A 24,976-nucleotide genomic window follows, 5' to 3' on the forward strand; every position below is an offset into this window, starting at 1 on the left:
GAGGGGAGATTTGAGGGTGTCAGAGACAAGAAGCGAGAGAAGGCACAGCTCTTTCTGTGAGCGTCAAATGTCAAACAGCAAAGTAAAGTGAACGTGAATCCGTCAAGCAGAAGTCGGTCTTGCCAGCAAGCCGGTCAGGCTCATCACCGAAGAAAAGAAAATGGAAAAGAAGGAGATGATTTCTTTGGGAAGCAAGAACAGAATTCAGATGCCTGAGGGCAGTGGGTATTTATTCCCCTGTTGCGACGCGAGAAAGCCTCTGTTTGTGCCTGCAACTGAGCGTTCCTTGGTTGCCAAAAATAATGCAGCGGACCCTGAATGCCCACCCTTTGCGGGCTGCAGGAGCGGCCATCGAAGGCTGTTAGCCGCCCGGCAGGATTCTAAGCAGTTCATTTGCTCGTCGCTGCCCTCTTTTCCCTTGAAGAATCGTTCTTCAAACAAGCACCATGCAGTCCTGTCCTTCCCGGGCGCTTAGGAGCGGTCGGTGCAACCTCACGACCACGAATCGGGGGCGCGAATTGCGGGAAAAGGCGTGCTTGGTATACACCACCCTTCTTTCTATCCGTTGCTCGTGGCGGACAGAGGATGATGATTTGTTTTGGGTCCTCGAGGACTGTGCTTGTGAATGATCAAGCTGATATCCTCCATGTTTGGTTGATATATGGAGAGTAGAAGGGTGAGCTCCCGGTTGTCTGCAGGTTAATGTAAGCTTGTTGTCCGACCGCGGTCTCCACAGAAGCAGAAGCACTCACCGTGTCAAGCGCCCACGACTATCATAACGAGTTACATGGCGGATGGGAATGTAGAAAGTGAGGGTTGGAAACTGCCGACGGTTGAATAGTCGAGGAACATCTAGCCTTGGTGTGTCATTTCAACGAGCCGGAACATGTACGGAGTACATGTCATACACGTGATAGCCTAGATAGGCAGAACCTCCTTCTTGGCTCATTGGGTTGGAAAGGAAGACTATGCCAGGTGATCTGAGGTAGGTACTAGGTAGGCAAGGTTCCATCATCTTTTCTGTTTGATAGCATGTCACCATCTACAACTACAACAACCACAACAACTCGTCGTCTGCTTCGGGGTGAGATTACCTACTCTGCAGCCAAAGAACTTGAAACCAATATACTGCACTCGTTGAGCTATTGGGATCAGCAGACTAGTTAATACGGAGACTTGCGCCGAAAGAGCCATTTTCTTGAAACTGTGGTCGCACACCATCTCAATTTGGTTCCGACGAGCTGCCGCATCGCCGAACCAAGCGAATGGCTTTCTGGGTCGTTCAATGTTTGCATCCCAATCTATGTTGAAGACAATCGGCGGCGCCCCAGCTTTCTACTTCGTTTTCCGCTGCCACACAGGGTTGGAGAGAACGTCAACCCAGGGAACGCTGATGAGAAAATTCTATGTGAAGTTGGTACTTACACCTGGCTCCAGCATGATTGCCCAGAAGTCCCCATTCCGCAACTACATGGATACGGGTTATCAACGGGCCAGAAGGTAGGTGCACCTCTTCTCATCGGGGTGGCTTCTGCTAAGGATTAGTTTACTGCTCTCGAAAATCTGCCTTTCTCGACTCGTTCAGTCGAAGTCCTCCGCCGTCATATTTTAAGATTTCTAGGATTCCCAGTCCCATCTAAATATGTGGCTCACAGCAACAAATCGAGAGACCTCTTAGGGGTCGGATATCTCTTAATTGACTACATTGATATGTCAAGGGGTAGGATGCTGTCTGCGTCGTGGGATCAAGGACGGCATAATCCTAGGTTGCGGATGAACCTCTTCCGCAGCTTGTCTGATATCATGTTGGCCATGACACGTACTCCTCTACCCGGAATTGGTTCTTTCATCGTGGATGAAAAGGGCTATCTAAGGCTCAGGAACAGACCTCTTACTCTTGAGATTCAGGACCTGGAGAATCAGCACGTTCCGGTCGATATCCCGCGCGAATTTACACATAACACCGTTGACTCCTATGTCAGTGACATTCTTGCCTTTCATGAGAGTCGCCTCCATCATCAACTGAATGCAGTCAATGACTTTCAAGACGCCTTGTTCCAGATGGCTGGTCTCACCGTGATGAGAGCTGTTCGAAACTTATTCTTCCGTCCCGATCTCCGCCGAGGCCCGTTTTATATGAGCTTGACGGATCTCCATCAAAGCAATATCTTTGTCGATGATGACTGGAATATCACAAACCTAGTTGATCTTGAATGGGCTTGTTCTCGTCCAGCAGAAATGATCCATCCGCCGTATTGGTTGTCCAACCAATCTGTCGATGGGATTGATTCTGACGCATACGAGAGCCTGCACAGCGAATTCATGCAGGCTTTTGCGGAGCAAATATCGAAGCGCTCCTGGCAAGATGGAGACCAGTCTTATTCTATACTCCAAGAAGGCTGGACCAAAGGCACATTCTGGTATGCTCTTGCACTCGATAGCCCCACTGGGCTTTTTCGGATCTTTTACGACCATATTCAGCCACGATTCTCGAAGGATCATATAAATGATGCAGCATTTTTCAAGATTACTATAAAATACTGGGCATTCAATGCAACTAGGTTCATTCAGAAAAGGGTGAAAGATAAAGAGGAATACGATCGGCTTTTACTCGAAGCTTTTGAACAGGCTTCACCGAACCCGACACCTACGCATAAGTGAAAGCGGTTATCTTTCCCCTCTACTGGTCGCTTGAAAGGACGGCTAGCCAGGCATTAATGTCATTGTAAGATGCCCTGAGAAACTATCGAACAATTAAGATGAGCAAAACAAGAGGCAAATGTGTAGAGAGGTACTGAGCTGCTACACCTTTGAAGTGATCTATTCTGCGAAGTCGCATCTAAGCGGGCATTATTGGTCTGTGAACAAACGACGTCGATCAATTGCTCTCCAGCGAAGATCCCTGTTCAATGATCTAGTGGGTTAGCACAAGACATCTCCTAGTAAGTAGTACGCTGACTCGTAGTACTTAGGTACTTACAAATACAAAGTGCTTGGATGATAGCAATTACGCAGGGAATTCGGCCTTGAGGAAATCAGCTTCCCACTCTTAACATCGGCATCACATATTGACTCATAGTCATTGCACAGCATTTAGGGTCATCACTCATCAGCACTTCCCAAGAGGCATACTAGCCTGATTGACGTAATCACAGCTGCACTGGGAGGAAAGGGGATATCGGCGGCTGCTCGTAGCCACTGTGTTATCCGTGAGTTCGCCTTCTGAAGAGGGAAGCTATACAGGTGAAGCACCAACTAAAGCTACCCACTGCTCCTGCTCACTACCTCACCACCCCACTCACCACTCATCACTTCTCGTCTCTCACCAAGCGACAATAGCTCGGTATCTCGTTAGAGGCTTTAAGCATATTCCTATTGCCACTGTCACCACAACACCCTAAGTAACCCCGCAACATCGTTCCAGCAGCTATCCCGATGACTGCAAGAGACTAATTGATTTTTTGCCCCCCCCCCTCATCTGTCCCGTCTGTGTTGATGTCCAGACATGTTGACTTGACAGCGTTCATTTCTCCGTCGCTCCGGACAATTCTCCATACGTACCGGGCATTCCTGTCCAATGCCTCCTCGTCCTCTAAAGTATCATACGCGTCTGTCCTAGGGTTACTGACTTGTCTAGACCTGACCCCTGTCCTAAGGCTTGGCTACCACGCGTCCGGGAGCCCGTCTGATGGCAGCGTCATTTTTTCGCACGCAAGCGATCAAACATGTGCAGAGCTCAATGCTTACGTCCCACAAGATATTCCGCACTTGCATACTCATCCCCGCTTTCGCGTAGTCCTGAAAGTCGTCGGTTTCAGACCGAGGAGGCGCTCTTTGGTGCAATCAATTGGCCGAATTTGGTCCCGTGCCTCCCTAATACCGTGCCAAATCTCCCCAAAAATCCGCCACCCGAGTCCTTTGAGTGGATTCGTGGGAATGTTGATGTTATATGCTTGGCAAAATATATGATCGGCACCGCCGTCCATCAACCTCAAGGGCCGAGATCCCGTACTTGATCGAAGCGGGATTTGTCCCCATTAGGATACCATAACAGGTGCCGCATTTCACAGGTGCGCTACTCACAGGCCCGAACGCAAAGAGCAGGTCCGGCTTTCACTACTATGAAAGCCGTCACGGACGTTGATGTATCGTCACTTTGAGGGCTAATGACCATGTCTCAAAACCCAGGGCTGTCATTGCGCAGCACAACCTCAGCAGCACACCAGCCGATGCCTAGGAATAGGCCAGTCCTCAGCCACCCTGCCCAGGCGGCGGATGATTCTCCGTGTGTCTGCCTAGTCCTGGGCTACTGCCACCGTCTCCAATAACTCCAGGGTTGAGGGCATACAACAGCTGTGTTTGATGGACGGCGGATAAAGATGGAGCCGGGACCCCATCTAGAGTGCAGATCTTCACACTCGTCAGACGAGAGACAGCCAATCACACCCTGATCAAAACTAATAACACGCGTCGCCCGGGCAAGTGATATCGCTAGAATGTTTCTTGGTGGTTCTTGGCAGGTGAGCTTCATTGCAGGGTCCCCACGGCCTTATGTCTTGGCATGTGGGAGGGACTCGTCATCAGTCATTGCGTCCAGTATATTGCATCAAATCTAGTGACTTCCTCGGAGATGTCACCAATCAACTCCAGAAAAAGCAGCAGGGGTACATACGCCTTCATCCCGCCGGCTGTCTTCTGTTCGAGACTTTTGCAGCCTCTCGGTATAGTGTCGCTTTGATCAAGGAATTGGTTCCGCACAGCGATTGCGATGTAGCTAGACGGTGTGATGAAGCTGGACTGCAGCAAGCTCTTGCTTCAAACCTCAATATGGGGGTAAAACCTATATAAGAGGTGTGCAAGCCGATGCAGAAGACGAACTGTCAAGCAGCAACTGTCACTCCATCAGTGGCAAACTCCTCCTCCTCGTCTTTCAGGCATATTCCCTTCGTCTCTGGCCATTCTTTTCAATATTTCAAGATGCATTTCAAGAACGTTGCCAACTTGGCCATTGTTGGAGGTGCGGTCCTGGCTACCGCCCATCCTGGCCACGAAGAGAAGCGTGCTGCTTCCGAGCTTCTGGAATTCAAGGCCAACATGCGTCGAGGGCTCGAGAAGTGCGCCGCTCGATTCGAGAGCAGCGGATTGAACGCCCGTGCAGAGGTTCGCCGTAGGGCCCTGGTTGACTCGCACCGCAAGCGTCTCGCTGCACGGGATACCTCCTCGGTTCTCGCCACCAACCACAATGAGACCGGCAATGGCATCACTGCCGACTCCTCCGAGAGCGAAATCTTTGGCAGTAGCAGCAGCTGCGTTCTCAACCCCGAGGGCGAGACGGGCCCTTACTACGTTCCAGGCGAATACGTCCGCGCGGACCTTCGCGAGAGCCAGCCTGGTGTGCCTGTGACCATCGAGGGCCAGTTTGTCGACGTCGAGACCTGTGAGCCCATCACCGACCTGTACTGGGACATCTGGAACTGCAACGCCACAGGCGTCTACTCCGGCCTGGTCGCCACTGGCAACGGAAACACTGCCGACACCTCCAACCTCAACGCGACCTTCCTGCGGGGTATCCAGAAGACCGACTCTGACGGCGTCGTCACCTTCAACACCCTCTTCCCGGGTCACTACTCCGGCCGCACCACCCACCACCACATGGTGGCTCACCTGGATGTGACAGTGCAGGAAAACAACACGATTACCGGGGGCACTGTCGCTCATATCGGGCAGATCTTCTGGGATCAGGACCTAATCAACGCGGTTGAGGCCACGTCCCCGTACAACGAGAACACGGTCACCCTCACCACCAACGCGGAGGATCGCGTCTTTTCCGACGAGACGGAGAACTCCACCTCGGACCCGGTGTTGAACTATGTCTATATTGGCGACGACTTGAGCGATGGGCTTTTCGGATGGATCACCATCGCCGTCAACGTCTCCGCCACCTATGACCCCAACTACAGCTTCATCTACACCTCCAGCGGTGGCGAAGCTGTTGACGACAGCTCATCCTCGACTGGAGGAAGCTCGCCCGGTGGTGGCCAGTCCAGCGGCTCCGGTGGACCAGGTGGGAGCGGCCAGTCCAGCGGTGGCCAGCCTGGTGGCTTTTGAAGCTCAGGCCTTTGGCTTAACCCTTGATCTCGCAAGCAAGAGGAGATGAAAACGATCGTGTCCGTAATTCGTTGCTGTGTGCTTTGCTTTTCTGTTCTTGTCAAACAACAATCGCTCCAGCTTGATTTGCTCGTTCTGAATCTGTCGATCTGTGCTAGTTAGTTGTTACTCTTGACGTTCCATTCGTTCACTTTCAATTAAAATTGAAGTACTCCGTTCAAGTGCCTAGTCAATTTGACTCCTAGACTTGATTCATCTACCCTTGGTACAAGATAGCTACTACAAAGTACTAAGGTAAGCATTCCGCAACCCGCCGTAGGTATACTGCCATCGCCCCGAAACCGGAGCACCTCCCGCTGACATCATCACCACCACCACGACCACCCCTTATCACCCAACCAATCAAACCCCAGGCGGTCACTCACCCCACACCGCGGCGCGCGCGCGGATAAATTTTGGCGGGGAAAAATAAGGCGGGAGACTTTGCAAAGCAAATTGAAGGCACTTTTTTTTCTCCCCTTTTTGCTGTGCATTGCATTGCAAGTTTCAATCTTACAATTCCCGGGGACCTGTTCATGCTTCGCCCTCGCATCTTCAATCCTCGATTGATTGGATCTTTTTCTTCCGGCATCTGCGTCACCAAACGATACCAGTCCGCCATGCCCCTCTCCAAGCTGCAGGGCGTTAAGCTCCCCGCTTCGGCGGATTTCCATGGTGCGTTTCTATTTCTTTGCTTTGCTTTGCTTTGCTTTGCTTTGCTTTGCTTTGCTTTGCTTTGCTTTGCTTTGCTTTGCTTTGCTTTGCTTTGCTTTGCTTTGCTTTGCTTTGCTTTGCTTTGCTTTGAATGCCCCGCATGCTGGTTTGTGTATGCTTTGGGATACAGCGTGGAAAGTGTTAATTGGATGTGGAGTGGGATGTTTAGAGTGTCTAGGCTAATGTGTTAGGACGAGGGGGGGGATACAGTCCACCTGCGCGATGGGGATATGATGAAGCTGGTGACGCCTACTATTCGTCAGGGAGGTGTGAATACTGTTTTTGTTATGGTAACTTTTTCCCCCATTTCCCCATATCCCTTTCCCTTAATTGTGCATAGAATCGTAGGTTCGACAAAGGGTTTTATCACATGAGACATTATCATTCAGCCTAGTCTTCCTGCTCATCTGTTGCCTCCAGCCGAATCTAGTCCCCCCCGTCACAACCGTCGACCGCGCCCTCGAGTACAAGAAGAGTCTGGAAGCGATTGAGCCCAACGTCAACTACCTGATGAGCCTGTATCTGCACGAGACGGTGACGCCCGAGACGATCATCGAGGCCAAGCAGCGTGGCATCACGGGCGTCAAGAGCTACCCGGCGGGCGTGACGACCAACTCCTCCTCCGGCGTGGTCGACTACACCCAGTTCTACCCGGTGTTCGAGGAGATGGAGCGCCAGGATATGGTGCTCAACCTGCACGGCGAGGTGCCCTCCAAGGGGGACGTGACGGTCCTCACCGCCGAAGAGCGGTTCCTCCCAACCCTGCTGCAGCTGCATGAGCGCTTCCCCAAGCTGCGCATCATCCTGGAGCACTGCACCACCGCCGCGGCGGTGGAGGCCGTGAAGAAGTGTGGGCCGACGGTGGCGGGAACAAGTGAGGATTGAGACCCCATCCCTTCACCCCTTTGTTGAAGAGAATGTCGGGCTGACTGTTGGCCGACCAAAAAAATAGTTACGGCCCACCACTTGTCTATCATCATCGACTCCTGGGCTGGAGATCCGTTCTGCTTCTGCAAGCCCGTCGCCAAGACCCCCGCGGACCGGGACGCGCTGCTAAGAGCGGCTGCATCCGGCAACTCCAAGTTCTTCTTCGGCTCCGATAGCGCCCCTCACCCCGCCGTGTCCAAGAGAGGCGGCGACAAGATCGCGGCCGGTGTCTTCACCCAGCCCTTCACCACCCAGCTTGTGATCGATGCGTTCGAGCAGGCCTGCCAGAACGGCGTCCTCAAGGAGGAGGACATCACGCCCGAGATCCTCGAGGGCTTCATGAGCAAGTATGGCCGCCAGTTCTATGGTATCGGCGAGGAGCAGAAGGAGTTCATTGTCATCGAGAAGAAGGATGAGAAGATTCCGAACATCCTGCAGTCGGACAGGGTGGATGTTGTGCCTTTCCGGAGGGATCAGCAGACGTGGAGCGTCACCTGGTCGTCATAGTTCTTCCTCGCCATCAGTTGCGCAAGTTTTTAAGTAACTTCCCCCCGAATAAAAGTGCATCACTGGGAAGACTTGCTGCTTTGTTTGTGTTCGTCTCCACTAGGCGGATTTGTGTTGACCCTCCGCAAGTAGCCCCATGACAGACTCCAGCGCCTGCGCTTCTGCAATGTCGACTCTGCGGCCCGTAAGCACCGGGTTGACTTCATTCCCGGCAGCCAGTTGCCCGGAGCGCTCCAGGTGCAGCCTGACTCTGCTCTCAATGTATTCGCGTCGCGCATCCGCCTTGGAATCGACCTCCATCTTATCCTCCGACTGTTGCAGCGTAGCCAGCTTGGGCCGGAGCTCTTTGATCAGCGCCTGCAGCGCGGGCAGCTGCGACAGGATAAACGTAGTGTTTGTGGTGATGGGCGTGTGCTGTTTATTAGACCCGGCCACCGCCCCGACGCGCAACTGGCGCGCCGCAGCGCTCGACGTCAGGAACGACAAGTTCAAATCTCTAGTCGTGTTTGCCGTAGTTGATGGCACTGCCGCCTCGTCACCCGCTTTCGTAGTGTCCGGTTTCGGTCCCTTAGTCGACAAGATCTGCCGTAACTGCGCAATGATCGCGTCGTTCTGGGCGCTCTCCTGCTTCAGCGCCCGATTCAACTTCTTGGTCTCGAGGAGCCTCTTTCGCTGCGCGGCGATCGTATCCGGCGTGGGCGCATCTTCCGGGGGATGCAGGTCGAGATTCTATTTTTTTGACTGCGCGTCAGCAAAACAGGGCGAAAGGTTTCGTCACAGTCGAATCGTTTACCTCATAATGCTTCAACCGGATCCAACCCATAAGGTCCTCGGGAACCTTGAACGTGTTCCGCAGGACAAACAGCTCGAATTTATCGAACGTCTTGTCGACGGTCGCCTCTAGGAGCGTCTCCAACTGGTGCAAGCCATTCTCGATCTCCAGTTGCGCTTCCGGGTAGATCACGTTGCCATCCTCGTCGGTGTCCGGGATCGTGGACTCGTTGGCGGCGTGCGCGAACCCGAGGCGTTCGGGCGGGGTGTTGAGAAGACCGGTTTCGAGGCTCGAGATGGCTTGGTAGATGAGATTGTTGATTGAGTTGATGATGTCGTCGATGAGGGACTATAAATTTCGTGGGGTGGTGAGGTCAGTCATGGTTTTAAATCCGGTTGGGCATGGGTGTTGGTGAAGTCGAGGCGCCCGCGCGCGCGTGTGTATGGGGTTTTTTTGGTGGGGGGTGAAAGGGATTCTGCTTACTAGAGGCGTGTAGCTGAAATGCTCGGTGAGCAAGGAGGTGGTGGCGTCTGTCATGGCTGGCAGGTAGTCGCACTATCTGCTGCTAGGGTGGAGGAAAGAGAGAAATTGATGATGCGGTTGTGTCTTGCTTTCTTGCCGGTCGACGCGTCAGGCGCGGCGCGCGCAAAGATGCGGAGGTGCGGGTGGAGCAACAGCGGGCACAACTATAACGACTGTACCTCTTACCTGCGCGAGAAGGCTTAATCCAGGGCTCTACTACGTTGAGATTTGGTCAGAGGTAGTCTCAGAAATGATACTGAGGACAACCCTGTCATCCGCAAATTTTGAAGTTGAGTTAAATGGTATTTACCCACCTTTTTCTTCTCAATCGCTCTAAGGGCTAACGTCGTCGGACAGCCGGGGGCTCCATCTCCCTATCGGGGATCAACATCTTCAATCTCAATCAATAGAGCTGGATATCAGGTCGCTCATGTCAACCAGGCCCTTTCTATCCTTCACAGGGCTCCCAGTGTCAAGTTTTCTGACCCCTTCGCCACGACTGAACTTCCTTTTCTCATGGCACAGTGCAGTGAGTCATGTAGCATTTACTCGTGCCGTCAGTTGCTCCGCCACCAACGGTTTGAGTCACCAGTACGAAGAACCGAGCCAGCCATTGGCTCCATGTGAAACCAAGGATCACTCATTTGAATCAGTCCCGTGAATTTGCGGCCCTAATACATGGCATATCACTAACTCCGTCCTTCACTGGTGACGGTCCGTCTCCAGCTAACGTGAGATTTGTATGCCGCCTGAAGGCTGCCTAGACAGAATATAGATCCCCATCGCCATCAACATCCCTCCTTCATTATTAAAATCCATCTTCCGCTACTGTAACCGTACCAATAAAATCATCACTCTGATTCAAACCTCTTTTGTCCTTAGAAGCTATACACATATGCCGATAATCATGGCTCTCCAAGCCCCCGAGCAAGTCTCACAAGTCCTTCCTACTATGGACACTACAAAGGAAAGAAGTTCCTCATCACGACGAAGCTCTCCAGAGAGAGTCGCAACCCTCATCCTTCAAGAGAAGCCCATTCATGCCCGCCATATCCCCACGAAACCCGCGACGGTGGAGAATCGATTACGACCTGCTGCAGGTACGTCATTTGATCCAATTCTATCATTCGATGGGCAGATTTGATACTGATGCCCCAAGTCAAAGATGTCATCAATCGCATAATATGGGACCCGGACTACGATAGTGATGATTTCGTGATTGTATATGAGGACCGATTCGAGGGACGCCTTGAAGCCAGCTTCAACACGTGGAAGCGAGAGACGACGCACGACGAGTTCATCCCCCAACATCGTATCCTCCATATCAAACGCCGGTCGGATGAAGAGATTGTTTGGGATCGAAGGAGGAGGATTGACAAGGTCTTCTGTAGTGGGAACTCGGCCTTTGACTATCTGGGCTTTCTTAGTTGAATGGAACAACTTTCGAGAGGACGTACTTTTGATGTTCGGGAGCTGGCTTGTTGGCGTACAAGAAGATATCCCAAGGTCGGCGTAGGAAGCCACCTTCCCTCTTCACGTACAGTTCATAGCTCCTTCCATACCAGGACGAGTAACCCGGGTTTATCGTAGAGTATCTGGATTGAAGTTACTCAGTCAAATTCAACCTCCCTTGTACTCTTGCGTACTGGTGCAAGGTCATCCATCAATAGTCAGACTCAAGGAAGTTTTTCGGTTAACCTGGGCTGATTATCTTACCCTGCAGCACAATGACTCCAAGACGTCGCCGATTCGAGTTCTCCTTCCGCAAGAGACATAGCGGTCCCTCTACGTCCTCTTCGAGTATCTCCCCAACAGTTCCTGTGCTCCAATCGCCCATGGCATTCCAAGCACTCGGTGCGAGGACCATCTCCGAGGCGACATTGAAGCAGAAGAATAAACTGGATAGGGCACCTGTGAGGCCGTCCATGTTTCTCGAGGAGAAGGACGACGATGAGCATGCGATGTACCCCATCAAGCCAGGTGTGCCTGCTGATGTGAAGCCTACTCATCTCGAACGCAAGAGTATTGAGGGAGAGTCTGTGTTGCGTCCCAAAAGTCAATACTTCGAGGAGATGTTCAATATCAGGGGTCTGGTGACCTCCCCGAGAACTCAGATTACTCACGAAGCTGTGACCGTCGTTGAGGTCAAGATCAATACCCGGGTAAGCATTCAACTGGTCCCTGTTGCTAGTATAGGATCAGTTGGATCTGGACTGGACACTGATGTCAATCTCAGGTCAAGGACGATGACACGCTGGCGTCGACGATCTCAACAAGGATGGCACAGATTCTTGAAAAGCCCGAGGTCTTCATTATGACCACGATTCAGCAAGGTGCTTGTGTTTACTTTGGGAACTCAAATACGCCGGCGTACCTGATGAAGGTATTCGCATTGCCGTTTCTCATAGCGCCTATAATGAATCTCCGAAGTACCATCCTGATTCAGATGGAGCTCCAGAAGATTCTAAACATAGCGCCGAACCGCGGAGTCATCTTATACATTCCGATGCCGGAAGAGAACCTTGCAACCAACGGAGTGACTGTGATGGGCCAATTGGCAAATCTGGAGCGTGGCACGGGGATTTTTCGAACTATTTCTCGGACTGTGAGCCGAAAGTTGAAATCCGGTAGCACACAGAGTGCTCCAATCTCTGTGGCGACAACATCCTCGTGGAATTTCAGTGATAAGAAGTCGCCAGCATCCATGGCCGAGGATCAGTCTCACGGAAGCGAGGCTTCTAAGGAGGGGAAGAAACTTAAGTTAAAGTCCAGGTCCAGGTCAACCACTAAGGCGAGAAGCTCTCTTTCTTCGGCAGTCCGAGGTGAGAATGCAGGTCAACCTGAGCCGGTGGATAACGGTAATGACCAGCAGTGAATCCGGTCGTTGGATTGGGTCTTTGTCTGGATTAATGTTCGAATTGATGCTGTGATTTGCTTGTGGTTCTGTCTTGGTTTGGCTGTCTTTCCTTTTTGTTTGTAGTTCTGCTGCACCGAGTGGGGTCCAATATCAAAACCGTTTCTTCCTCTCCTTTAGCTCATTCTTCCTTAGCTCTCAATAACCTTCCTTTCACTACCAGCCTTGTTCTACAAATTTCAGTTTATAATCCCACTCATTCTTGCATTCCAAGGATCCAACTACGCAGAATGGAGCCGGAATATGGCCAAGGACGTATCCTGGAGATAGAAGGCAATCTATTCGATGCCCCCGATGGAGCGGCACTGATCCGTAAGTTGTGCTCGTCGGACTAGAGTATCTGATCCTGACGAATCCTAGACGCTTGCAACTGTCAAGGCCATTGGGGCAAGGGGATTGCTAGAAAGTTCCGAGACAAAGTATGCTCTCCAGCCTGCCATCTCATTCTGGCCAAACCACTGACATGATTCCATCATCTCCAGTATCCCAATGCTTATATCGCCTACCGTACCCACTGTCTAGACTACAATACGCTCAACACAGAAGTGGTCGTCACAGGCGAGACAGGTCCGCGCCGACTCCGCTTGCCCGAAGGCACTGCGCTCATCATCCCACCCCAGCACGGCGACTACGAGCCCAGCGGCGGGCATCAGCACTGGATCATCTGCCTCTTCACGTCCTTCAACCATGGAAGAGCACTCTCGCCAGTCGACTTTCTGCTCGGAAACACCGAACTTGCGGTCGCAGATCTGAAGAAACAGCTCGATGAACTCCGTGACGAGGGGATCAATTTGGGGCGGCTCTGGTCGTGTCAGTTCAACTCGGGATTGTTCGAAGTGGATTGGGCTCATTCGAGAGATATTCTGGTGAGATCCGGGCTGGAGGTCACTGTTGTCAGACAGCCTCAGCCGTGATGGCGTGCTTCTTGGGGTGTTTCTTTGCGGCCATCGATGGGAGACGTGATACTGGGTCCTAGCTTGGTCACTTGGCTGACAGCAGGATGGAGGGTGTGGATTCGAAGGATCCTGCGTCGGCATGGAACCATACTTTGTTACGAGGATACTTAGTCGCTGCATCTGCATGTTTTTTACTGGTGGGCTGGCTGGTGTTCTTAATGGTAGTTTCTGTGAAGTTGTTCTAATTTTCTCGAACTATGTTGATATGCAATGACTTAATTCTGCAATTATTGCTTTGTTGGGAACCTCGTAGCTCGAATCAAACACCCGCTGGGTATTTAATCTTGGTAATCGCACTGAAAGCATGCTGTGAGGTCATAAAATTATTACGCAAAGCAAATGCCCCTGCGCAATTGGATGTGTATCGTAGTAAACGACCGCAAAAGGAAATGTGTATCTGGACGGCAGAATCTTGCTGGAAACGAATCAACTGAGAAATGCACTTCACGAAGACAAATTCTGAGACTCCTAATGCAACTCTGAAGAGCATGACCATTTTCAAATATCCAAAAATCAACATTTAGTAAAGCCTGCCATCATGATGGAAGTGATAGTGATCATGATTGTATCACATGACCTCGCGTTTAGTTGCGCGATGCACGTGTTTCGCGACGCCATCTCCGCATCTCAACCACCACTACCAACACGACTCACCTTGGGGAAGAATAACCCGACGAGCAAACAAAGCTCAGCCAGCGCTACTTCTACTTCTACACCGACAACAAAATGCCCCCCGAGCGACAGCCCACACAGAAACGGCGCAGACTGCCGTTCAAACCCCCAAGCCGGGCCTCTTCATCCGCACCAACAGCAGCAGCAGCAGCCGCATCAGCATCAGCATCATCATCCAAGCCCAGATCCAAAGCCACCACCACAGCATCCTCATCGTCCACCAAACCCAACCCAACACGAAAGAACACCACAACCACAGCACCCTCCTCCAAAGCCCGGCAACCCACCACCACCAAATCTAAAAACAAACCCACCCTCCCCCCACCTCCCCCCTCCGACACAGACAACGAACCCTCCGCTTCGGACGACGCAGAAGAGCAACCCCCCAACAACCCACGGCCCAAACGGCGAAGAACATCCCCCTCTCGCTCAAACTCAAACTCAACCTCCCCCGCGCCATCCGCTTCCGCTTCCGCCTCCAAATCTCCTTCCAGCAACAACAACAACAACAACAACAACAACAACAACAACGAAACGCCCGCCTCCCCCTCCCCCTCCCCGGAACCGGACTACATCCTCGCCGAGATCACGCACACCACCGACCCCGCCGAGGACATCGTCACGCGCGAGCCCGTCATCCCCGCCAAGCTGCTGACGCGGCTGCTGCACCACCACTTCCAGCACCCGAAGACCAAGATGGCCAAGGACGCCAACACGGTCGTCGCCAAGTATGTGGATGTGTTTGTGCGGGAGGCGCTGGCGCGGGCCGCGTTCGAGCGCCGCGAGGCCGTCGGCGAGGGGGCCAGTGTTGGGGATGGGTTTTTGGAGGTTTGTCAACCCTTCCCTTGTTCTTCCCATTCATTGTTGCTCTGAGAGGGGTTGGTAAGGGTGTGCGCTAATGGGTTGGGTAGGTTGAGGATCTCGAGAAGTTGGCGCCACAGCTTGTTATGGACTTTTAGGTGGGTTTTTTTCGGGTAAGGATGGAGTTTGGGGGTTGAGGTACGGTTTGTTGTTTGCGTTTACGGGTTGTAGGTTTGTGATGCGAGATACCTGATTTGTTTGATATCCTTCTGTTGTGGAAAAACTAGCGAACAGAACTCTTTATATACTCTGGTCTATCGATTGGTTCTAGACGATCTAAATAAAGCAATGTAGAAACAACAATAAGCTATGCCCGAGATGGGTATAAATGCTATGACTTTCCCCCCAGTACTCCGGAAAACAACAAGATCACGTCAATTCATTTCTCAACCGCTCACCAGGGGATCGGGCGTAGCCATGGCTGACACCGTTTTCGAGTCTCCAGAAGGAGTGGCAGATCCCTCGGCAACCGGGGTGGCTGGCGCCTCGACTGCTCCGTCCGTCGTGCCGTTGGGCTGCTGCTTCTTCTTGGTGGTCACAGATCCCTTGGCGGTAAGAGCACCAAGCTCGACGGCCTCCTCCGGCAAGGGCCGGATATGCGGTTGGCAGACCCAGAAGGGCCGGCCGTATTCCGCGATCGTCGCCTTGGACCCCGTCAGCTTCTCGTCGGGGGACCGCTCGAAGCGCTCGGGAAACTCCTCGTATTCCTGGAGGCCCTTCTTGACGGCCTTCTCGACGAGCGTCAGGACATGCTCGAACGCGGCCATGTCGCCGGGGCGCGATCTGGCCAGAGCGTCGCGGACGTCGGTGTGTACGGAGACCATGGGACGGAGGAGCTGGAAGAGGTGGCCCTGCATCACTCCCAGACTGGGGGAGGCCGCCCGCTTGCCCTTCTCGCGCTTCTGCTTCTTCTTGGGTGGGCCATCCTCTTCCTCGGCCTCCAAATCCTGCGCGAGTTCTTCCTCCACGGGGTCGGACGGTAGATACAGCGGCTTCCGCTCAGGGACCGGTTGCTCCAGGACGTACTTGTAGAGCACATTCAGATACCGACGCAGCATGGCGTCGATGCGATATCCGCCCTTCCCGTCCTGGCCGCGCCAGTAATCCCTGCCTTCACTGCCGACGGGAGGCGGCTTGCTGAAGATCGACGGATCGGACAGGTTACCCTCGGCGCTCATCACGGCATCCGCCCCGGTGGCTTCCAGACAGCGGTCCAGATCGTCGTAATTCAGATTGTTGCCGTTGGCGAAGATGACCGTCTCCGGGGGCAGGTTGTCGCGCAGGTAGCGGATGTAGCTCCAGTCCGCTACGCCCGTATTGTGGCCCTTCTGCTCCCGACGTCGGCCGTGCACGGCGATGATGCTCGCGCCGGCGGACAGGATCATCTTCGCATACTCCAGCGTCTTCTCCTTGGTCTCCTGGATGCGGAACTTGGCGGTGACCGGGATGGGGAGCTCGGTGTGCAGGCGGTTGATCAGCTTGTAGATCAGGTCCCAGTCCTCCTGGAGGAACGCTCCGTAGTGTCCGCGCTTCGCGATGCCCTGGGGACATCCGAGGTTCAAATCCACCGCGTCGCAGTACGGCGCCACATGGCGGGCCGCCTCGAGGAAGTCATCCGGGTCGTTGGCGCAGAACTGCACGAAGAGCGGTCGGTCGATGGCCGGGTTGCCGTCGAGGAAGAGGGACTCGTCGCCCTCCTTGCCGGCGGCGGCGCGGGTCGGGTGGAAGTGCTGCGCGCGCACGTTGGGCTGTTCGCGGAAGAGGCGGGCGTGGTACATGGGGGAGTAGGCGAGGATTTGCTTCTGCTCCTCTGGAGGCAAGAAAGACCTGGTGAGCATGCGCCATGCCTTGCCCGCACCAACCATGTTAGCTTTCGATTACGGCAAGATTTGCCGATGAGATGCGGCGAGGTCGGGGGAAAAAGGTGGGGTGGGGGGGGGGGGAGGGGGGGTTTGGGAGGGCTTACGAATTCAGACCGGTCTACCATGGGCGCAATGATGTACTTCGGACTGCCGATGCTCTTGTAAAAGTCCCGTCCGAGAAGCTTCGTCTTCGGTTCGGATGTGAGGGTGGTTGGCGCATTTTGGTCGGCGACGCTGTTCTGCGGCGCGGGCGCCGTCTCGGGAGTTGCCATTGTCAGCGGGGTGGGACGCAGTGTTGTGGAGAAGTTTCGCCCCAGCCAAGGGGGAAGAAATCGTAAGAGCTTTATTTTGAGGATTGAACAGTAGCAAGCTCGGAGGTATATAGTGGATCACACTTCAGTCGTAAGTGAGACGCATACAATCAAGACGAGATAGCGAGACCTGGGGAACAAGAGCGGATGGCGGGCATCTTTTTTCCACCGATAATTTATCTCGGGGCGGAACAAGGTTGATCCTCTTATCTTATCCAGCGACATGAACCAGATTGACGTATCACTTTTTAGGCGACCTGCATGATTACATCGTCAAAATAGGCTTCCTTACTTCCTTATACTTCTCGGACAATGTTGAGTAAGGTGGTCAGGAACCACCTAGCAACTGATCTCTGTTACACTTCTTGCTCTTGTGTGAATGTGTCAGTCATGCCTAAAGCAAGGCAACGATGCTAGAGCTTACATAATCCAATAACGAGGCTTTAGCGCTTTTCCGCGAGTGGGTTTATGTTTGGGGAGAAACCTTCGATATGTTTATCAAAGAAACTTCGGCAGTATCGAGCGCGAAGAGCTAAGGTAGGCAGATGGTAGTTTGCCCAGGGTCTAGGGAGTCAATTCAAGTCCCCAGATATCTGCACCCTGCTTCAAAGCTTTCAGACTCTACTAATTTACGGATTACCAACAATGGACGCCGCAGGGGCGGGTGGTAAGTTGAGGCATAAACCCCGGCAACCACTATATACTGATTGCTATAGTATCCCCTTCCATCGCATTCTCTGAGGATGGTGACTATGTGGCACAGCTGAATGGCAGAGAATTGGCGGTCCATCTCAACCCCACTTCCTCAGATTTCAAGGAAGTGCAAGTTGTGAGGCTCAAAGAGAATGCCTCGAAATCCCTCAAATTCTCCCGCTCCAAGCCTGTCCTGCCATCAAGCACACATTCCTACGGGGGGGTGAGTCTCCCGGAGAGACGCCTGCTGTGTGCCAGTGACACCCGTGTCTCCGTCTGGCGGTTGGATTCGTTGCAGCTGCACGCGGAGATCGAGAGCATCGAGCCCGGAGCCACCTACATCGACTTCGGCGGCGACGAGAATGAAATCATCTACTTCCACGCGTGGAACACTAAGATCACCATTTTTGGGCTGGACACCGGCCGCAGCCAGATCATCAAAGCGCCCAAATTCTCGACTACCAATGGTTTCGGGTACCGACCGAAAACGAGGCAGCTGGCGGTCCTCCTCAAGCCAGATGCTGCTGACCTCCTGACGATTCACGAGTTCGAGTCGTACGAGCTGATCAGCCGGGCAAATTTGCCGACGGTGGATGCTCAGGGTCTGAAGTGGAGTCCAGATGGGAGGTGGATCGCCGTGTGGGATGCTGCAAGTGCGGGCACGAGAGTCCTCATCTTCACGGCCGACGGGCAGCTTTTCCGAACGTATACGGGCCTACCAGGATCGGACACCTCTTTTGATTTGGGTGTTCGAAGTATCGAGTGGAGTCCGGTTTCAAGTGCACGCGGGGTCTCTGAGGTTCTGGCTGTCGGGAAGGTGGATGGATCTGTGGATCTTTTGAAAAGTACAACTGTAAGGCTTACCTTGTGGTCAACTACCTGGATTGGCATGCTGACCAAGCCAGTTTTCCTGCTCTACGACTCTTTCGCACGTCTTCCAGATTGAACAGAACTCGCCCAGTATCTGGAGAGAGCGACCGACTGAAGACGGAACGCTAGAGTATGCTGAGGCGTCGAGCTCTTCGGCGTTTGGTGCCAACGCGGAAGTCTCTGGCCCGCCCCGTGGTGTAATTATTATGGCGTTCAGTGCTAGTGGCGCGCTTCTCAGCACTGTCGACCAAACACGGCCAAACATTGTCTGGATCTGGGACTTGGAGTCCACGCCGGTCCTGCTGTCTGCTCTGGTCCACGAACACAACGTCAGGCAAGTGTTATGGCATCCTACCAAGTCACAATTACTCATCACCACTGCGAATCCCGGATACTCTGCCGTCCGCTACTGGTCACCCTATAGTCAGCCTCTCACAGTTCGCATACCTATCCCTCGAACTGAGACCGGCAAGTACGATGCGAGATGGATGGCGATAGATGAAGACGAGGACTCAAGGTTTTGGTTCGGTACACCGGAGGACTATGTGCTTGGCTACATTGAAGGGATTGATGAAGAGCCCCAGTTTCATGTCCTTAATACAATCCGCGGCAAGCTCGCCTCGAGCGGCTGTGGTCCGTCGGCGAGCCGCTGATTCGGATGGATGGACATTCGGACTTATGGCGTGATGATCTATGCTTTACGAAACTGTATTCGGCTTTCTGAGCGACTGAGCGATTTTTGGAAGTGGTCAAACTTGACGTGTTCTAGTATAAGCATTGTATAGTTAGTATCTAATCGTTATCATACGGAACGTCTAATTGCGCGTGGTCTGTGGGACTAGTAGTTATGACCTGGTGTTTCCAGCTTGGCTAGCAGTGCAAAATGAGCGGTGAATAAACCAGACATCTAAAACCCAGACCATCCTGCCATAATATAGAAGTGGTTGATCTACACCATCATACTGCCAAGAACAATCTAGATAGTAGATGAGGCCAGAGCCAGTCTTCCCGCAGCCAATGGCAGCGGCTCCCCTGGCTATCGCAGCTAACCGAGGGCGGCGGCCGCCCGTCCAGGGTTTAGGGTTATAGCCCACGTGACGCTGAGTCATCCCCCACTCGAATTTCGCACTTGGGCACTCAAGTTTCCGACCGTTCGCTCTGTTGTGCAGCTCTCCTCCGTCGAACAGCTACATCAGATCGTCAAAATGGTGAGTTGGACTGCGCGCCTGCGGCTTGGTATATCGAGTCGCAGAAACCTCTGCGATATTATATTCAAAGATGAAATACTAATACTTTTTTCACCAGGCTCCTACCAGAAAGAAGTGGTCCAAGGGCAAGGGTACGCTATCATCATCTCTCCCCCGTTCCTCAAGCACATCTCTCCTCTCTCGATCCGATGGAAAAGAATGGTCGCCGGTCGCCTAGATTCGACATGAAAAGGGAGAGAAAAGAAAGGCTGTCGACGACAGTGAGGGCGACGGAACGACCATGAGAAGGATGCAACATCACGCACAACGCAAACCGTCTTTTGACTCGAGCACAAGAAGACTGACTTGATTTTCCTCCGGACTATAGTTAAGGACAAGGCCCAGCACGCCGTCGTCCTTGAGAAGCAGGTCGCCGAGCGCCTCAACAAGGATGTCCAGTCCTACCGTCTGATCACTGTTGCCACCCTGGTCGACCGTCTCAAGATCAACGGCAGCTTGGCCCGCCAGTGCCTTGCTGACCTCGAGGAGAAGGGCCAGATCAAGAAGGTTGTCAGCCACTCCAAGATGACCGTCTACAGTATGTTCCACCCTCCCCGGGCTTCTTCGTTTGATATTCTTTGTGAGGGTAAATGCTGACGGCTACTTTCTTTGTTCCAGCCCGCGCCGTCACCGCCGAGTAAATGTCTTGACGCTATGAAATGAATTCCTCGCGCGTCCTGTTTTTACTTTTCAAAGTGTGTGTGTACTACGAAATGATATCAACTCTATCAAAGCGGATTTGAAGAAATGAAAATCTTTGTGTGGACGAAACAAGACATCGTGATTGGCTCTCGATGGGGAAAGTGATTTGCATAGTCGTCAGGTAATACTGACTACTTGAAAATCAATTTCGAAATCAAAAACAACCAAAAAATGATCTGTTCCAAATATCTGTTCTCTGGTCGTAGGGTGAAATGCGTTGGGTCAGGATTGAATATGCGTAGGGCTCGTATCGGCAACTACTTTAGCGACTGCACGACACGACCACCAATATTCTCGATTACACATATACAACCTAGAATGACGGCAATACTCCCTACTACATCAACTTATACGACCCAACCAAAATCACCTCTTCCCCGCAGCCTGCGCCTCAAGCACCTGCTTCCTTGTCGGCCTCTGCTGCCTCGCCGCCTTGCACAACTCCCTCGTAGCACCACCCTCCTTATTGTTGGATGCAGCCACCTCCTCCAACCCCACCACCCTCCCCACCTCGAAATACCGCTTATGATTCCGGAAGAACCCCTGCCAGTGCGCGACGGCGCGGTCGATGCGGCCCCGGGCGTAGCGGACATCCTGCTCGTGGCGCTTCTTCCGCTCCCCGGAGGGGAGGGCGGCCAGCTCGGCGGGGTCGTCGATGGGCATGAACATCTCCTCGACGCCCGTCAGGTCCGAGGTCAGGTCCTCCTGGAAGCAGCCCGTCACGAAGGCGCGGGTGGCGTCCCGGCCCACGAAGAAGTTATAGTGGCCGCCGGGTCCGTAGACGAGCGGGTTGGCGCTGACGTCGAAGATGGTGCCGTTCACGCTGAGGTACAGGGGCAGGGTCGGGTCGGTGCCGTTGTAGAGGGCCAGTTGGGCGGGGGTTAGGGTGAGGGGGCCTTGCTGTTTCTCTGCTGTCAGTATTCGGGATGATAGGGGTAGAAGGGGAAGAAGAGGTTAAGCGGGTGGGAGGGGGATACGCACCAAGAAGCGCATGAGCACGGGGAGTCGTGTAAACCATGGACGGTAGCCCCAGAGGAGGGATTCCGAGGAGGTCATGTAGTAGGACAGACCGCATGAGGCGATCACCAGCGTGGCCAGCACGCGGATGATGTCGAGGATGCTGATGCCACGGGCATTTTTGCTGCTGCTGGAGGGTTTCTTGTTGCTGCTGTTGTTGCTCTCGGCTTTGGTGGTGCTCTTATTATTGTTGGGTTTCTGGCGTTGGCGGACTTCGGACATCGTGGCTGTGGTGGTCGGTCTTCGCCGGAGGTTCTGTTTTAGGTAGGTGTACTGGATGGGAAAGGTGATTTATTGACCCGATGCCATTGAAACTCTGTCCCTGAAGAGAGAGGTCGATCATACAAGAAATCGGGTGTGGCGATAGTAGGATGTCGAAAGGGAAGAGCCACTTTTTATCTTATGATTTTATGACAGGTGGTTTCCAGTTTGGCGGGAGGTTTTCCGCACTCGCCGTTTGGGTTTGTTTCCACCCCGCCAATGGTGTGACTGGGGAAATTGCCAGTACCACTTCGTTCACTACTTACTTTTATGCCCATTAATAAGGCATTTTAAAAGGGCCAGGTTTTACTGGAAGGAATGTATCAGTCATCGCATGTCCGCAAAGAGGAACACCTGGCGTAAGCCCGCCGGCGTGCCTATTCGTATTCGGAAACATATATGAGGCCGGGTACCGGCAAAAGTGGTTCTAATCTTAATTGCCTTCAGCTTTCGACCCCCTCGGAAGGATGTTTCTGGTACATATTTGTTTCTAATTGGGCTACCAGTCGTGCCTATGCTTGAATGCCCATAGTGATCACTACCGGAGGTTCACTTGACCAAAACAACTCTACAAAAGCTGAGTCATCCCACAGAAGCTTGAAGCAGAGTAAGGTATAGACGACATAACATAGATACATACAAATCGGCTATGGTCATGATCCCGTTTCAAACACAGCCCCAATCCCAAAAATCTGCTTACACTTGCTCCTGCTCCTGCTCCTGCTCCCAGCTGCGAGAAAACACATCGTTGAGGGCTTCTTGGAAGGTCCGGCAGTTCATATCAATAAGACCCTTTTTGCTCTTGGACTCTGGATTGCGAATCACCGAAACCAGGCACAAGTATCTAGCAAATGTTAGTAACCACCACCTTATTTCTTGTCAAGGATTTGGGTAACATACTTGTTCATCTCCATCAAATGTATCATTGTTTCATCATGCAGTACCACATGGCTCTCAGCTTCTTGATTTTGCTCACCCTTGGCTTTGCGATCCGGATGGTCCCAGGAATACAGCTCGGAGATATCCACAATCACATCGATGTAATCCGAGCACATCTCGTAGCATGACATATCAACGGGACGAGTGTCGGATGCGATATAGATCTTGCTCAAGACATCGAACAGGTAAGTCTTCTCGAAGCCACAGTTGTTGGCGAGCGTGTTGATCAAGTTCTCCAGAGTTGAAAGATTGGGAATGAGCTTCTGAATGACTTTACTGAAAGCCTCAAAGACAGAATAGTCGTAGATAGAGGTTAGGTAGTAGTGAACCGGAGCATTTTCATATCCGGCATCGCTTAGCTCGTCAGAGATCAGCTGTACAATGTCTTGGAAGGTGTCTGTGCGGTACTCGTCAGAAAGTCCGTCCACTTTGTGGATGAAGACTTCGATATTGATGTTGGGATAGTACTGCTGCACGGTCAAGATGGTGCGGTTGAGACGTGCAACGGAGTCCAGGTAGTCATCCTGAGCATCAATGACCCAAACAAGTGCCCCCAGACTCCCGAAAATATTCTCGAGGTCGAAAGATGGCTCCAGATACTCGAGCTGACCTGGAAAGTCCCAGACCTGGAAATCCATGAAGGAGCTTGTGAGCGTGTCAGCGGAATCAGAGTATGCACCCAATTAGTCGCTTACTGGATCGAATCTTTTTGTATCCGAGTGGTCGACTCAAGGAAGAGCGTTTCATTAGGCGGCATCTTGTGGAACACAACGCTTGCAATGGAAGATTTGCCGCTCCTGGAGAGAATTAGGGTTCGTGGCTATGATAATCTACAGAGAACTGGCACCCACCGACGGAGACCCATTAGCATCAGACGAGGCTTAGCATCTTGCGGTTTACTTGTTGAAAGCTGGCCATTCTTGGCCTGGACCTGTTCAGGCAAGAATTGGCTAGTACCCTGCAACAGATGGTATTAGCCGGATGATTCAAGACGAATTATATGAAAACATGATGCGAAGACGTTTCTGAGCCAGACAAGAGCCATAAGAACCGCAAGCCAAGGATGCAAAGGAGATAGCAATGGCCTTAAACCATACTATTAAGCCACCACACCACGGTCACATTAGATGCCATCTGGAATTGCGCAGGTCACGTGCTTCCATCTGACAGTCACACAGCAAGACAGCACTCCGAGCAGTCAAGATTCTCTCCAAGACTACTCAGCTATGTGCTGATCCATACATGCGTAGGGCTTTGAAATGTCACAGGAGAACATGAACCAATCGTGAAGCACGAAGTCTAGCCAGGGATGATACTTCGAGACAGGGTAGAGAGAAAGCTTGAAAAGAGAGCTCGTACCTCCATACTGCAGCAGCCGTTGTCGATGGCTGATTAATGGGATGGATTACTGTATAGATAGTTAGACCAACTTCCAGGTCAAATATTGTACATCAAGCGAGGAAAGGAGTGTCGATCTAAACCCACCACAATTGAGTCGACAGCCAAGGCGGAGAAGCGGTAGATAAACCAGCCAAGTATTTACTTATGTCTGTCGCAGGTGAGAAGATGAGATCGGGGCAATCCATGCATCTACCGAGTCCAAGTGCGCGTGTACAGCCAATAAACCTGAATTCGGACTTGCAGCTGGTCAGGTGACGACAGAGACTATAAAGTGTGGACTGAACACGTCGAAAGTGATATATGCAAAAGAAAAGCGATATTTCAACAGTTGATGATAGCCATGATTGGCGCAATGGTTCAGTAGAATAGAAGAAGGCAAGAGGAGGTCACAGCGGAGAGGTCAGTTGAATCCACCATCCGGCAGCGGATAGTATAAGCGGGCTGTGCTGTGCTTGGGATGCAACGAGTGTCGCGTGTGTAGTCTTAGATGAGTCTTAGCAAGTATAGCACCTCGTGTTCTCGGGGAATCTACTCGAACAAATGCTCTGGATGCTCAGAGCAGCAGCGGTAATACCAGCGAGGTGAAGCAGATGGGTTAATGCCGAGCAGGAGCGAGCAATGGCAAAGAGACACCGGCGGTGGGTTGCATCGATAAGCCCGGCACCACAACTTCACCTCACT

At 52.5% G+C, this 24,976-nt stretch overlaps 12 protein-coding genes across 12 annotated transcripts; 8 read left to right on the forward strand and 4 right to left on the reverse strand.

Annotated features, from left to right (window-relative positions):
* Positions 1–1,008: 1,008 nt before the first annotated feature.
* Positions 1,009–2,661, forward strand: BO95DRAFT_472928 (uncharacterized protein; the record flags this gene model as incomplete). The annotated part of the gene is made up of 3 exons (XM_025589688.1): positions 1,009–1,136; positions 1,191–1,500; positions 1,546–2,661. Exons 1-3 carry the CDS (start codon positions 1,033–1,035, stop codon positions 2,659–2,661), a joined length of 1,530 nt encoding a protein of 509 aa, XP_025443015.1. The 5' UTR covers positions 1,009–1,032.
* Positions 2,662–4,977: 2,316 nt separating this feature from the next.
* On the forward strand, positions 4,978–6,108 carry BO95DRAFT_452500 (intradiol ring-cleavage dioxygenase; the record flags this gene model as incomplete). The annotated part of the gene is made up of 1 exon (XM_025588151.1): positions 4,978–6,108. One exon carries the CDS (start codon positions 4,978–4,980, stop codon positions 6,106–6,108), a length of 1,131 nt encoding a protein of 376 aa, XP_025443016.1.
* A 659-nt stretch (positions 6,109–6,767) lies between these two features.
* Positions 6,768–8,295, forward strand: BO95DRAFT_361005 (dihydroorotase; the record flags this gene model as incomplete). Its single annotated transcript, XM_025582501.1, has 4 exons — positions 6,768–6,822; positions 7,072–7,151; positions 7,282–7,735; positions 7,778–8,295. 4 exons carry the CDS (start codon positions 6,768–6,770, stop codon positions 8,293–8,295), a joined length of 1,107 nt encoding a protein of 368 aa, XP_025443017.1.
* A 68-nt stretch (positions 8,296–8,363) lies between these two features.
* Positions 8,364–9,909, reverse strand: BO95DRAFT_102403 (MIND complex subunit MTW1). The gene is made up of 5 exons (XM_025580321.1): positions 9,904–9,909; positions 9,776–9,802; positions 9,551–9,681; positions 9,089–9,415; positions 8,364–9,024 (listed from the first exon to the last, which is right to left on the reverse strand). The coding sequence occupies exons 3-5, from the start codon at positions 9,602–9,604 to the stop codon at positions 8,395–8,397; spliced, it is 1,011 nt and encodes a 336-aa protein (XP_025443018.1). The 5' UTR covers positions 9,605–9,681; positions 9,776–9,802; positions 9,904–9,909; the 3' UTR covers positions 8,364–8,394.
* A 389-nt stretch (positions 9,910–10,298) lies between these two features.
* BO95DRAFT_442008 (DUF504 domain-containing protein) lies at positions 10,299–11,042 on the forward strand. The gene is made up of 2 exons (XM_025586326.1): positions 10,299–10,689; positions 10,755–11,042. Exons 1-2 carry the CDS (start codon positions 10,497–10,499, stop codon positions 11,018–11,020), a joined length of 459 nt encoding a protein of 152 aa, XP_025443019.1. The 5' UTR covers positions 10,299–10,496; the 3' UTR covers positions 11,021–11,042.
* A 274-nt stretch (positions 11,043–11,316) lies between these two features.
* BO95DRAFT_452504 (MIF domain protein) lies at positions 11,317–13,417 on the forward strand (the record flags this gene model as incomplete). The annotated part of the gene is made up of 6 exons (XM_025588152.1): positions 11,317–11,751; positions 11,877–12,349; positions 12,389–12,460; positions 12,733–12,815; positions 12,864–12,922; positions 12,986–13,417. 6 exons carry the CDS (start codon positions 11,317–11,319, stop codon positions 13,415–13,417), a joined length of 1,554 nt encoding a protein of 517 aa, XP_025443020.1.
* A 685-nt stretch (positions 13,418–14,102) lies between these two features.
* On the forward strand, positions 14,103–15,245 carry BO95DRAFT_442010 (CENP-X/MHF2 family protein). The gene is made up of 2 exons (XM_025586327.1): positions 14,103–14,959; positions 15,043–15,245. Exons 1-2 carry the CDS (start codon positions 14,186–14,188, stop codon positions 15,088–15,090), a joined length of 822 nt encoding a protein of 273 aa, XP_025443021.1. The 5' UTR covers positions 14,103–14,185; the 3' UTR covers positions 15,091–15,245.
* Positions 15,236–17,285, reverse strand: BO95DRAFT_387447 (tRNA-dihydrouridine synthase family protein). The gene is made up of 2 exons (XM_025583522.1): positions 16,959–17,285; positions 15,236–16,839 (listed from the first exon to the last, which is right to left on the reverse strand). Exons 1-2 carry the CDS (start codon positions 17,124–17,126, stop codon positions 15,379–15,381), a joined length of 1,629 nt encoding a protein of 542 aa, XP_025443022.1. The 5' UTR covers positions 17,127–17,285; the 3' UTR covers positions 15,236–15,378.
* A 175-nt stretch (positions 17,286–17,460) lies between these two features.
* Positions 17,461–19,504, forward strand: BO95DRAFT_387450 (YVTN repeat-like/Quino protein amine dehydrogenase). Its single transcript, XM_025583523.1, has 3 exons — positions 17,461–17,832; positions 17,882–18,711; positions 18,764–19,504. The coding sequence occupies exons 1-3, from the start codon at positions 17,811–17,813 to the stop codon at positions 19,379–19,381; spliced, it is 1,470 nt and encodes a 489-aa protein (XP_025443023.1). The 5' UTR covers positions 17,461–17,810; the 3' UTR covers positions 19,382–19,504.
* Positions 19,505–19,883: 379 nt separating this feature from the next.
* Positions 19,884–20,732, forward strand: BO95DRAFT_102473 (40S ribosomal protein eS25). The gene is made up of 4 exons (XM_025580322.1): positions 19,884–19,936; positions 20,034–20,067; positions 20,304–20,513; positions 20,594–20,732. Exons 1-4 carry the CDS (start codon positions 19,934–19,936, stop codon positions 20,614–20,616), a joined length of 270 nt encoding a protein of 89 aa, XP_025443024.1. The 5' UTR covers positions 19,884–19,933; the 3' UTR covers positions 20,617–20,732.
* A 119-nt stretch (positions 20,733–20,851) lies between these two features.
* On the reverse strand, positions 20,852–22,165 carry BO95DRAFT_387455 (putative heme/steroid binding domain protein). Its single transcript, XM_025583524.1, has 2 exons — positions 21,659–22,165; positions 20,852–21,577 (listed from the first exon to the last, which is right to left on the reverse strand). The coding sequence occupies exons 1-2, from the start codon at positions 21,914–21,916 to the stop codon at positions 21,044–21,046; spliced, it is 792 nt and encodes a 263-aa protein (XP_025443025.1). The 5' UTR covers positions 21,917–22,165; the 3' UTR covers positions 20,852–21,043.
* Positions 22,166–22,215: 50 nt separating this feature from the next.
* BO95DRAFT_102486 (GTR/RAG family Ras-related GTP-binding protein) lies at positions 22,216–24,562 on the reverse strand. The gene is made up of 6 exons (XM_025580323.1): positions 24,380–24,562; positions 24,254–24,302; positions 23,746–23,852; positions 23,590–23,691; positions 22,856–23,539; positions 22,216–22,799 (listed from the first exon to the last, which is right to left on the reverse strand). The coding sequence occupies exons 2-6, from the start codon at positions 24,257–24,259 to the stop codon at positions 22,652–22,654; spliced, it is 1,047 nt and encodes a 348-aa protein (XP_025443026.1). The 5' UTR covers positions 24,260–24,302; positions 24,380–24,562; the 3' UTR covers positions 22,216–22,651.
* Positions 24,563–24,976: the final 414 nt, after the last annotated feature.

This window comes from Aspergillus brunneoviolaceus (genome assembly GCF_003184695.1).
Source record: "Aspergillus brunneoviolaceus CBS 621.78 unplaced genomic scaffold BO95scaffold_27, whole genome shotgun sequence".
Classification (NCBI taxonomy): Eukaryota; Fungi; Ascomycota; class Eurotiomycetes; order Eurotiales; family Aspergillaceae; genus Aspergillus; species Aspergillus brunneoviolaceus.